Source organism: Loxodonta africana, chromosome 1, assembly GCF_030014295.1.
Source record: "Loxodonta africana isolate mLoxAfr1 chromosome 1, mLoxAfr1.hap2, whole genome shotgun sequence".
Lineage (NCBI taxonomy): Eukaryota > Metazoa > Chordata > Mammalia > Proboscidea > Elephantidae > Loxodonta > Loxodonta africana.
The window spans coordinates 31,024,197-31,037,541 of NC_087342.1; the positions used below are offsets into that span (position 1 = coordinate 31,024,197).

A 13,345-nucleotide genomic window follows, 5' to 3' on the forward strand; every position below is an offset into this window, starting at 1 on the left:
TCCGAGATTTTGACCTGAATCGGGTTCTGATGGTTACGGTTGTGTGCGGCGTGCCCAGGCGTGGACCTGGCACGTAAATAGGTGCTCACCATGCTGCTGGTACCAACAGTTATGTTGTCATTATCTATTTTTAATATAATTAAGGATCATTGCGGAACATGATGTCACAACCCAGGTAGCACAGAACCAGAGTCTCTCAGAGGACCTGTCAGAGAAGCTGTTGGAGGATTTTGAGCAGAATAACATGAGCTGACTTCCGTTTGCAGAGATTTGGTCTAGCTGCTGGTTTCAGACTAGTGCATAGGGAGACAAGAAGGACAGCAAGAATAGTTCAGAGTCTGTTACTGAGGTAACCTAGGCGAAATAAGAGTGTCTCGGACCAAGGTGGTAGTGGTAGAGGTGGGAAGAAATGTCTCTCTCCGTAACTAGAAGGAGGAAATAGGAAGCTCTAATTCAGTACGCATCAAAGGCAGGAGCTGGCTAGAGGCAGGTGAGGTGGATGCAGAGCTTGACTGAAGAGAGAACACAAAGGTTCCAGCTATTGAAAGCTGTACACAAGCAGGAGACCTGACTTTGTAAAGTCAGTCCTCAGACCATCGGAAGTGATGCACGTAGTGTGTCGTTTGAAGGGCACTCAAGTCAGTGTTTTACTCCAGTTCACTCTGAATAGGCTTCTGATTTAACAACTACTGTCTTGATTATTGGAGCCCTGGGGGCACAGTGGTTGAGAGCTCAGCTGGAACTAAAAGGTCAGCAATTGGAATTCGCCAGCTGTTCCTTGGAAACCCTATGGGGCAGTTCCACTCTGTCCTCTAGGGTCTCTGTGAGCCAGAATCGACTCCACAGCAACGAGTTTGGTTTGGTTTTGGTCTTGATTATGGTGGCATAGTGGTTAAGAGCTCAGCTGCTAACCAAAAGGTGGGCAGTTCATATCCACCAGCCGCTTCTTAGAAGCCCTATTGGGCAGTTCTACTCTTTCCAGAAGGGTTGCCGTGGGTTGGTGTCAACTCAATGGCAACGGGTTTGGTTTTTTGGTTTTAGTGGAATTGGAGAAGCCCTGGTGGCACAGTGGTTAAAGTGCCCAGCTGCTAACTATTAAGGTTGGCAATTTGAACCCACCAGAGGCTCTGTGGGCGACAGATGTGGCCATTTGCTTCTGTAAAGATTACAGCCTTGGAATCCCTATGGGGGCAGTTCTACTCTGTTCTGAACAGTTGCTATGAGAATTGACTCAAAGACGATGGGGCAGCAGAGATGGGATTCTGACTCCAGACTCCATGCTCTTGCTACGACCTCACCCTCCCTCCCTCCCTCCCTCCCTCCCTCCCTCTCCCCCTTCCCCCTCCCCCTCCCCCTCCCTCCCTCCCTCCCTTCCTTCCTTGCCTGGAACCAGCACAGGGTTGGTAAACAGGGGGCTGTTGTTAAATCATCTAGTATGCCCTTGAAAACTTTTAACATTACCCGTTTGAGCATTCACGATCTTGCCTGAGGATACTCAGTTAATCACAGGCTTGGTTTTGTACTTTCATGTGGGATTGAGGGTGTAAATATTCCTCAGACTCTTTGAAATATTTTGTAGAAGAGTGGAGGCAATGGTGCACATGGTTTTTATTGAAAACTTCATTAAAGTTTATTTTAAAAACCTGGAGAAAAAGCATAAAATAATTTTCAAGAGTCCTGCCCTCCCTTCCAAAACACAACAAAAATAAACAAAGAAACATGGGTTGCCAACGAGGTAGGAAAGGGGCTGGGCCTTTCTATAAGTGATTGTGGAATACCTTATACCTTAGTGTGTGTGGCAAAGGGCTTACACATCTTTTACCTCAGAGTGTCCTCACTGAAACCCTCTGAAGTAAAGCAGGTGGTAACCAGTGAGAAAACCGAGGTAAGTGATTTGTTGGGTCATCAGGATGATGGTTCCCATGTTGATGGATTGTGGTTAATGTGTTTTACCTCAAAGAAATCAGATGCATCTAGAGCTGAGCAGTCAATATTAGCTGGATGATCTTCTCTCTCTGTGCTTTGTCCAGGGTAAACTGGTTGGAATCTGTGGCAGTGTGGGAAGTGGAAAAACCTCTCTCATTTCAGCCATTTTAGGCCAGGTAAGATTTTGTTATTACCTGCTTCTTTTTCTGGACTCTGGTTAGCAAAAGTCTCAGGCAAGATGATCCCATTTCTAGAAGAGAGTCAGGACAGGTGGAAATAGAATGAACCCTTGGTCTCATCAGGTTCCCTCCTCCACGCTTCTACCCCCTTAACAGCACTGTGTCTGAAGGGGCTCAGTGAACCCCTGATGAAAGCTGGAGCTGTTTGTTCCCTGTGCCTTCTTTTACTCAGCATGTATTTATTGAGCGCTATATGTGTTCTAGACAGTGTGTTGAGAGGGGATGAAGCAGAGTGTGCTCCGGGAGTTATGCTCTAGTTGGGGAGCTCGGCCATCTAGATACCCAAGCACAGCTCCAGGCAGTGAGTGAAAAGTGCACAGAGGGGCCCAGCAAAGGGGTCTGAGTGTAGAGTTGGGGGGCAGGGACGAGGAACATCCAGCTAAGATAGATTATTTTTAACTATGTTTTTGGCCTAAATAACCAGAAAAAAAAAAATAATAAGACACTTCCAGCTGCTTTTAAACGTGACTTAAACCAGCTTGACTTAGATGGTTGAGGTGAGGATAAATGTGAGATTGTTCCTACCTCCTGACGGGTGGAGTCCTTAGAATCTTTTATCCATATTGAGAAAATTAAAATGGGGAGGTGGGGGGTTAGGAAGGTACTTCTAGATCGTTCATGCTATGGAATATTTGCTTGTCTTGTTTTATATCAGCTGTCACATTGATAGAGTTGCAGCTCTCCTTGAGAGCAGTGGTGACTGAGGTGGTCTGAGGAGGCTGCATCTGGTCATCTGGGGGGCAGGCCCCACCACCTACTTCATGAGACTCAGCAGTGGTGGGGCCCAGGCACTGACTGGTCTTTTTAAAAAAGCAAGAATCTTGGTGATTTCTGACCATCAGCCAGATTCCAGAACCAGTGATAAGGGAGAAAGAGAGAGAAAGAGACTAGGGGGAGGGGAGGAGAAGAAAAGGAGGAGAAGAAAAAAGTCTATTTTTAAGTGCTACTCAGCTCAGCTATCTAGCAGGATGCTCCTTTTTTTCCAGGGTTGACTGGGAAATGGGTGGGTTGAAAACTGAAAACCGAGTGGGGCTTTGCTTCTGTTTCCAATCATGACAAGGAGCTGCTGGTCCATCTGCTTCTTCACAGTTTAACTCTTTGTGGGCAGTGCTACAGGATGTGGAGTTTGTGCAGCAGCTGCCAGGAGAGTTGGATTTCCGCCATAGGCCCTCTATGAATACTTTGAAATGCATCACCAGAGGGCTGACCAGGTTGTGGGTGGGTCAGTACTGCTGAGTTATGGCCTGCGCCGCGGCAGGTATTACTGTGTGTGTGTGCACCGTGTGTTATGCTGTTTGAGAGGACAAGCTTGTACATGCAAGTACTACACAAGCTGGTTAATGAAACCTTGTTTCAAAGCTGTAGATCACTTCCCTAACCCAAGACAAATGTCTACTGTTGGTCCCAGATGGAACCATGAAAGAGGATAACAGGGATAACTCAGTTCATATCAATTGCAGGGACTGAAAAGCCAACTCAAAGCTCATCAGTCATGAAGTCCTTTGTGTTAGAGTGGGGGCCCATCATCATTACATGGATACTGTAAAATACTAGTTGATGTTTAACCTGGCGTTTTTTTTCCCCCTTTGGTCCTCATTTTACAGAAGCCAACAGCCTGGATTAATTCTGTAGATGAGTTGGCCTGCCCTCATCTTGAGGCCGTTGCTAGCTCTAAATCCTTACAGCATTCTCTCCAAGGGAATCCTGAAAGGGTCTTCTTGTTTGTGGTTTCCTTAGTTAAAACAGTTTGCCGTTAGGAAGAAAGGATGTCAGCTAGCAAATGGGCCACTGAATAAAGTGTTCATTCATTCTTGTGTACGTCGATCTGGCTCCCACCACACAAGAACCAGGAGAATTTTGATTTTCTCTGTACCTGCTATAGCTCTCTTCGGCACAAAAGTAGGGTCTGGATTTGGGTCCAAAAAGTATCCAAGGAAATTGCCAAAACTCTAGACTCCATTGTGGAATGCGGAGGGCTGTGTTGGCTTAGGGCAATGGTTGTGAGTTCTGATACCATTGGATGGTGTCTGTCTCCCTAGATGACACTTCTAGAGGGCAGCATTGCAGTCAGTGGAACCTTCGCTTATGTGGCCCAGCAGGCCTGGATCCTCAATGCCACTCTGAGAGACAACATCCTCTTTGGGAAGGAATTTGATGAAGAAAGGCAAGGAATGTTTGGTTTCTATCATGCTTCCCATCTTGGCCGTGTGAGACGCAAGGCAGCCCAAGTCAGCAGGCTCTGCTCCCACCATGTCCCTGACGCTGAGTCTCTTTGTGTCCTTCCAGATACAACGCTGTGCTGAACAGCTGCTGCCTGAGGCCTGACCTGGCCATTCTTCCCAACAGCGACCTGACCGAGGTACAGGCCTTCCACCCCAGGTGGGGCAGTGCGTTTAGCAGAGAGGGTTCTGGGAGGTGGGTGGCAGGACTGTGCCTGAGCGCCTCCTCGGAGCACCTTAAATGCTTTGAAGAAGAATCCATACAGGGGATTTTACTTTCATTGGGACTTTATGTTAGAAATGCATTCGTTCCTCAGGGCAGGAATAGTAACACTGCCTGTTTTATGCATATAGACATGTTATTTGTCTAGTGAGTTTAAATAAAATCCCACTGTTGGTTCAGAGTTGATACTTCACTATCTTCATTTTTCAAACCATTACATCAAGCATGCACACGTTGAGCTTCTTCCCTGAATTTCTTTCTGCTGGCCTCCAGGTTTGGTAGGAGCACTCTTCATTAGAAAGAAAGAAGCCTTAGAACAGAGCCATCTCTCTTTAGTTCTCTGCCGTGCTGCAGTTTCCAGGGGCGTGTCTTTGGAACTAGTTTGTGCTCTTCAATGTTGAGGCTTGTCTCCCTCGAGGTCCCCTTGGGGTCTCTGAGGCTGGCATTTTTTGAGCTGACTTAGGTTAAATCCCTCACCAAATTTGGTGAATGCTTTAATTAGCTCAGAGGCTCTCAAACTGTAGTCCCCAGATCAGCGGTGTCACCATCACCTGGGAACTTGTTAGAAATGCAGATTCTTAGGCCCTATCCCAGGTGTATTGAATCGGGAACTCTAGGGGCGAGAGGGGAAGCAGCAGCCTGTTTTAACAAGCCCTGGAGGTAATTCTGCTGCCCATAAAGTTTGAAAATTAATTGAATAGATTTTAAGGACAAGATTTTTTTTTTTTTTTTTATTGTGCTGTAAGTGAAAGTTTACAAATCAAGTCAGTCTCTCACACAAAAACTTACATACACCTTGCTTTGTACTCCCAATTACTCTCCCCCTAATGAGAGGACACGATTTAAAAAAAAATACAGAGCCAGTTTCCATTTGACGATTAACTTATTCCTTCATTTAGTAAACATTTATCAGGTGTTTACTCCATGCCAGAAACTGCCTGGCCCTGGGAATATAAAGAATGGGGGATTAGTATACACCCTCAAGAAGCTTACAGTGAAGAGGAGGAAACACCCAAACAAATAGGCACAAAATAATGGCATGAAAAAGAGTCCTTTTTCCCTTGAATGGTGAGGGCTTCAAAGAGGAGATGGTGCCAGAACTGAGCAGACATGGGGCAGGAAGTGGCAAGGCAGGCGGTGGTGTGTGTTCCGTGGTATACACACAGTTTTACATGGCGTAGATCCCAGAGTATGAAGGGGCCGTGCAATGGAGGCTGAGAACTGCTGGGGAGACCAAGTGGGAAAGGGGCGCCTTGTTGGCTGTGTTTGGGTGTTTGGGTTCCAGCCTTTAGGGGACTCTTGAACCAGAGTTTTAAGCAAGGGTGGCACACAGTCAGCTTTGTGCTTTGGAAAGTTCTTTCTGCTGTGTGGAGAATGGGTTGGAGGGAAGCACCAAGGGTTACTGGCAAGGCCAAATGTAGGATTGCTTGGTAACTAGATGGTTGAGTGGGGGAGAGTCTGGACTGGCTACCACAGTTCTGGAGTGGGCCCTGGAAGGGTCATAGTGGCAGAATGCCCAGGCTGAGAATCCTGTTTGGGTTGGGGAGGGGAGAGTTTCAGATGTGAGCTGGCAGCTTCACTGTGCTTTCTGGGCTCCTGTAGATTGGTGAGCGAGGAGCCAACCTGAGTGGTGGGCAGCGCCAAAGAATCAGCCTTGCCAGGGCCTTGTACAGCGACAGGAACATCTACATCCTGGATGACCCCCTCAGTGCCTTAGATGCCCACGTGGGCAACCACATCTTCAACAGTGCTATCCGGAAGCACCTCAAGTCCAAGACGGTTCTGTTTGTTACCCACCAATTACAGGTATGGTGCTTTCTTCTCCAGGTTACCCACCGTGGCTTGGAAAGTCAGAAAGAGGAAGGTGGGCTTGGTCCAGGTACCTACCTTCTTGGGACTCCTAGAGGTACCTGGATTCATGAGTTTCATTTCCTCAGCACATAGCCTCCTGGCTCATTGTGTCAGTATACCAGATGGCCATCTGAATCAGAGATTCATGGAGCCTGCTAGCTTCTGCACATGAGTCTGCAAGTAGAAGGGCTGAGAAGAGTAGGCTGAAAATGGAGTTTGGGTTTGAAGTAATTTGGAAAGCATTGTGTTAATATCTGAGTAAGCGGGAACTGTTTTGAGAAAACAATCTCTTCTCCCTTCTGTCACTCCATGTCAAGCAGCTCAAGGAGGGTACTATCTGTCTGTGTATGTTGTCAAGTTTGGGGGACTAACCCCCCATTCTGCCACAGAAAGTCTGTAATTTCGTGCACTTCTGAGTGTGAAAGGATGTGACGTTTGATGCAAGGCCAGTGTGGCTTCATGAGTGGATTCATCTGAGACTCTGGAGGAACTGCCCTTTGAACCACCATCACAGGCGCAGTCAACTAAAGCAGGCGTTCTGTCTCGGCACTACTGACAATGTGGGCTGGCTAATTCTCTATCAAAGGGGGCTGTCCTGTGCATTGTTAGGATGGTTAGCACCCCTGGCCTCCTCCCAGCAGGGTCCACTCCCAAGTTGCAACAACCAAGAATGTTTCCAGATTTTGCCAGATGTCCCCGTAGGCTCAGTCGCCCCAGTTGGGGACAGCTGAGCTAACTAAGGGGTAAGTGTTTGAACGTGTCTGCATAGACGACAACACTGTTGTCCCTGCCTTTGTCTCTAGTACCTGGTGGATTGCGATAAAGTGATCTTCATGAAGGAGGGCTGTATTACAGAAAGAGGCACCCATGATGAACTGATGAATTTAAATGGTGACTATGCTACCATTTTTAATAACCTGTTGCTGGGAGAGACACCCCCGGTTGAGGTAAGATTTAAGTGGTGTTTGTGTTTGTCTCCCCTTTCTAAGCGCAGGACACATGCCCGGGGTGAGTGGTAGAGAGAGACGAGTTTTCCTTCTTGCTCTCCTGCCCGGTGTTTAACGCTTTACCCTGTGGTCACCTGAGGTCCTGGGAGTGCATCCAGGCCAGGCTAAATGCCATTTTCATGGCTATCAGGGCATTTTGGAAACTGAAAGGGATGAAAGCAGAACGTTATTGGGACCTTTTCTGGAACTCTTACTTCAGTCTATGGGTGTCATCCTGTTTGATTTCAGGTAGAGTACAACTAACTGTCCCACTACTGATGTGTCTTAGGCCTTTTGCTAGAACTCAAACATTCCACGTGTCCTCAAGAACTTCTGCAGATTCACCCTGATCTCTGTTTAGGACCTCTCCCTAGGATTCTCAGGGTACTTTGGACTCTTCAGGAGGGAGAAATGAGAGGTATGCGAGGAACAAAAGAATACAAAGAGTCAGTGTGTGGTAGTGAAGGGAGCTGGCTTTCAGGATGTCCCTTAATTTTTCTGAGCTTGGTTTCCTCATCTTAAAAATGGGGGTGGTTTTGATCAAATTGACAACAGCAACTTGAAAGATTAGAAAGGAAACTTGGGGGGCAGTGACTTTATGTTAATGGGAGAGGAACAATTTGGATAAAGAGGGTGAGAATGGCACTGAGTTGCACATGTGAAAGCAGGTGTATGTGCTCCTATGTATTTTCTCAGCAACAATAACAAAATAAATTTTTAAAAAATGGGGGTGGTTTCTTGAAAGACAAAAACAACAGTATCTTAATAAGTGTGCATAACCTATAAAAAAAACAAGGGATCGCGCCTGCCTCTGTATAATTTTCTTACTCTAATAAGTGGTCAAAAAACGGTAATTTTCCCTTTAATGGTGCATTTATTTCCACAAAGCAGTAAATAATATAAACATTAGAGCCCTTTCATGTATCCCAGATGCGACTCTAAATTCTATGATTTTCTTTTTTTTTTTTTACTGTCAATTAAAATTACTGTTGGGGGGCTGCAAAGTATAATTTTTTTTTCTAGAGCACATGGAACATTCTCTAGAATAAACCACATATTAGGTCATAAAACAAACCTTTGCAGAATCCAAAACATCGAAATATTACAAAGCATCTTCCCAGACCACAAGGCCTTTAAAGTGGAAATCAATAACAGAAAAATCAGGGAAAAGAAATCAAATACTTGGAAACTGAACAATACCCTGCTCAAAAAAGACTGGGTTATAGAAGGCATTAAGGAGGGAATACAGAAATTCATAGAATGCAACGAGAATGAAAACACTTCCTATCAAAACCTCTGAGACACAGCAAAAGCAGTGCTCAGAGGTCAATTTATATCGATAAATACACACATACATAAAGAAGAAAGAGCCAAAATCAGAGAACTGTCCCTACAACTTGAACAAATAGAAAGCGAGCAACAAAAGAATCCATCAGGCACCAGAAGAAAACAAATAATAAAAATTAGAGCTGAACTAAATGAATTAGAGAACAGAAAAACAATTGAAAGAATTAACAAAGCCAAAAGCTGGTTCTTTGAAAAGATTAACAAAATTGATAAACCATTGGCCAGACTGACTAAAGAAATACAGGAAAGGAAACAAATAACCGGAATAAGAAACGAGATGGGCCACATCACAACAGACCCAACTGAAATTAAAAGAATCATATCAGATTATTATGAAAAATTGTACTCTAACAAATTTGCAAGCCTAGAAGAAATGGATGAATTCCTAGAAAAACACTACCTACCTAAACTAACACAATCAGAAGTAGAACAACTAAATAGACCCATAACAAAAAAAGAGATTGAAAAGGTAATCAAAAAACTCCCAACAAAAAAAAAGCCCTGGCCCGGATGGGTTCACTGCAGAGTTCTACCAAACTTTCAGAGAAGAGTTAACACCACTACTACTAAAGGTATTTCAAAGCATAGAAAATGACGGAATACTACCTAACTCATTCTATGAAGCCACCATATCCCTGATACCAAAACCAGGTAAAGACATTACAAAAAAAGAAAATTACAGACCTATATCCCTCATGAACATAGATGCAAAAATCCTCAACAAAATTCTAGCCAATAGAATTCAACAACATATCAAAAAAAATAATCCACCACGACCAAGTGGGATTTATACCAGGTATGCAAGGCTGGTTTAATATTGGAAAAACCATTAATGTAATCCACCATATAAATCAAACAAAAGACAAAAACCACATGATCTTATCAATTGATGCAGAAAAGGCATTTGACAAAGTCCAACCCCCATTCATGATAAAAACTCTCAGCCAAATAGGAATTGAAGGAAAATTCCTCAACATAATAAAGGGCATCTATACAAAGCCAACAGCCAACATCACTCTAAATGGAGAGAGCCTGAAAGCATTTCCCTTGAGAACGGGAACCAGACAAGGATGCCCTTTATCACCGCTCTTCTTCAACATTCAATTGCTCTAGAGGTCCTAGCCAGAGCAATTAGGCTAGACAAAGAAATAAAGCGCATCCGGACTGGCAAGGAAGAAGTCAAATTATCTCTATTTGCAGATGACATGATCTTATACACAGAACACCCTAAGGAATCCTCCAGAAAACTACTGAAACTAATAGAAGGGTTTGGCAGAGTCTCAGGTTGTAAGATAAACATACAAAAATCACTTGGATTCCTCTACATCAACAAAAAGAACATCGAAGAGGAAATCACCAAATCAATACCATTCACAGTAGCCCCCAAGAAGACAAAATACTTAGGAATAAATCTTACCAAAGATGTAAAAGACCTATACAAAGAAAACTACAAAGTACTAGTGCAAGAAACTAAAAAGGACCTACATAAGTGGAAAAACATACCTTGCTCATGGATAGGAAGACTTAACATAGTAAAAATGTCTATTCTACCAAAAGCCATCTATACATACAATGCACTTCTGATCCAAATTCCAATGAGATTTTTTAACGTGATGGAGAAACAAATCACCAACTTCACATGGAAGGGAAAGAAGCCCCGGATAAGTAAAGCATTACTGAAAAAGGAGAAGAAAATGGGAGACCTCACTCTACCTGATTTTAGAACCTATTATACAGCCACAGTAGTCAAAATAGCCTGGTACTGGTACAACAACAGGCACAGAGACCAATGGAACAGAATTGAGAACCCAGATATAAATCCATCCACATATGAGCAGCTGATATTTAACAAAGGCCCAGTGTCAGTTAATTGGGGAAAAGATAGTCTTTTTAACAAATGGTGCTGGCATAACTGGATATCCATTTGCAAAAAAATGAAACAGGACCCATACCTCACACCGTGCACAAAAACTAACTCCAAGTGGATCAAAGACCTAAACATAAAGACTAAAACGATAAAGATCATGGAAGAAAAAATAGGGACAACGTTAGGAGCCCTAATACAAGGCATAAACACAATACAAAACATTACCAAAAATGACGAAGAGAAACCAGATAACTGGGAGCTCCTAAAAATCAAACACCTATGCTCATCTAAAGACTTCACCAAAAGAATAAAAAGACCACCTACAGATTGGGAAAGAATTTTCAGCTATGACATCTCTGACCAGCGCCTGGTCTCTAAAATCTATGAGATTCTGTTAAAACTCAACCACAAAAGGACAAAAACCCAATCAAAAAGTGGGCAAAGGATATGAACACGCACTTCACTAAAGAAGATACTCAGGCAGGTAACAGATAATGAGAAAATGCTCTCGGTCATTAGCCATTAGAGAAGTGCAAATTAAAACTACGATGAGATTCCATCTCACTCCAACAAGGCTGGCATTAATCCAAAAAACACAAAATAATAAATGTTGGAGAGGCTGCAGAGAGATTGGAACTCTTATATACTGCTGGTGGGAATGTCAAATGGTACAACCACTTTGGAAATCTATCTGGCGTTTTCTTAAAAAGTTAGAAATAGAACTACCATGCAACCCAGAGATGCCACTCCTCGGAATATATCCTAGAGAAATAAGAGCCTTGACACGAACAGATATATGCACACCCATGTTTATTGCAGCTCTGTTTACAATAGCAAAAAGCTGGAAGCAACCGAGGTGTCCATCAACGGATGAATGGTTAAATAAGTTATGGTATATTCACACAATGGAATACTACGCACTGATAAAGAACAGTGATGAATCTGTGAAACATTTCATAACATGGAGGAACCTGGAAGGCATTATGCTGAGTGAAATTAGTCAGATGCAAAAGGACAAATATTGTATAAGACCACTATTATAAGATCTTGAGAAATAGTATAAACTGAGAAGCACACATACTTTTGTGGTTACGAGGGAGGGAGGGTGGGAGAGGGTTATTTACTGATTAGTTAGTAGATAAGAACTACTTTAGGTGAAGGGAAAGACATTACTCAATACACGGAAGGTCAGCTCAACTGGACTGGACCAAAAGCAAAGAAGTTTTCAGGATAAACTGAAAGCTTCAAAGGTCAGCAGAGCAAGGGCAGGGGTTTGGGGACTATGGCTTAAGGGGACTTCTAAGTCAATTGGCAAAATAATTCTATTATGAAAACATTCTGCATCCCACTTTGAAGTGTGGTGTCTGGGGTCTTAAACGCTAACAAGCAGCCATCTAAGATGCATCAGTTGGCCTCAGTCCACCTGGATCAAAGGAGAATGAAGAACACCAAGGTCACACGATAACTATGAGCCCAAGAGACAGAAAGGGCCACATGAACCAGAGACTACATCATCCTGAGACCAGATGAACTAGATGGTGCCCGGCCACAACCGATGACTGCCCTGACAGGGAGCACAACAGAGAACCCCTGAGGGAGCAGGAGAACAGTGGGATGCAGATCCCAAATTCTCATAAAAAGACCAGACTTAATGGTCTGATTGAGACTAGAAGAATCCTGGCGGTCATGGTCCCCAAACCTTCTGTTGGCCCAGGACAGGAGCCATTCCCGAAGACAACTCATCAGACAGGGAAGGAACTGGACAATGGGTTGGAGAGAGATGCTGACGAAGAGTGAGCTACTTGTATCAGGTGGACACTTGAGACTGTGTTGGCATCTCCTGTCTGGAGGGGAGATAGGAGGGTAGAGAGGGTTAGAAACTGGCAAAATTGTCACGAAAGGAGAGACTGGAAAGAGGGAGCGGGCTGACTCATTAGGGGGAGAGTAAGTGGGAGTATGGGGTAGGGTGTATATAAGCTTATATATAACAGGCTGATTTGATTTGTAAACTTTCACTTAAAGCACAATAAAAATTATTTAAAAAAAAAATTACTGTTGGGGGGAAGGAGTCTTACTTGGAAAGCCCGATGGGAGCCTGAGGCTGGCTATGATGCAGAGTTAAACGTAGTGAACACTCTTAAGGGAATTTACCGTTATAAAGATATAAGGGGAAACTTGGCAAGGACAGCATTAGGTAGTTTCTGTCATCTCAGGTTCAATTTGATGACTGCTGGGATCAAGTCCCTGTTGCAGGCAGCTCTCCGTGCTAGACCCTGTGTGGGTTATAGCCAGGAGTGAGAGTTCACCCTGCCCTTGAGGGGCTCTCAGCCTTCTAGAGGAGATGATGCTCCTACAGGTAAGTGTACCCCAGGCCGTATGTATAGCTGTGTGCTGTGGTAGAGGCTCTAACAAAGTGCCGTGGAAGCAGAGAGGAGTGAGCTTTACTCTAGGGCAGTCTAAGTCACCTCACAGAGACTGTAAGATATGAATCCATCTGAATGGTGGCAATCGCCACTGAGATTGGGATGATACTGAGATTGAGATGACTGAGATTGAGATGCATGGAGCGAAGCTGAGAAGTGGGAGGTTGCCAGGTGCAAGGAATGGTGTGAAAGGCAGCGTGGCTGGAGAGTAGGAGCTGGGAGTGACAGTAAAGTCAGAGAAACTTGCAGAGTTAGGGTAGGGCC

At 44.2% G+C, this 13,345-nt stretch overlaps 1 protein-coding gene across 4 annotated transcripts in view; it reads left to right on the plus strand.

Annotated features, from left to right (window-relative positions):
- ABCC5 (ATP binding cassette subfamily C member 5) overlaps nucleotides 1–13,345 on the plus strand; it is a 120,050-nt gene that overhangs the window by 49,129 nt on the left and 57,576 nt on the right. For all 4 annotated transcript variants that reach the window (XM_064279328.1, XM_064279339.1, XM_003412881.4 and 1 more), the window contains 5 exons: nucleotides 2,031–2,102; nucleotides 4,205–4,329; nucleotides 4,452–4,524; nucleotides 6,210–6,413; nucleotides 7,262–7,405. In XM_064279328.1, coding sequence (XP_064135398.1) covers nucleotides 2,031–2,102; nucleotides 4,205–4,329; nucleotides 4,452–4,524; nucleotides 6,210–6,413; nucleotides 7,262–7,405 — 618 coding nt within the window. The remainder of the gene's footprint in view (nucleotides 1–2,030; nucleotides 2,103–4,204; nucleotides 4,330–4,451; nucleotides 4,525–6,209; nucleotides 6,414–7,261; nucleotides 7,406–13,345) is intronic.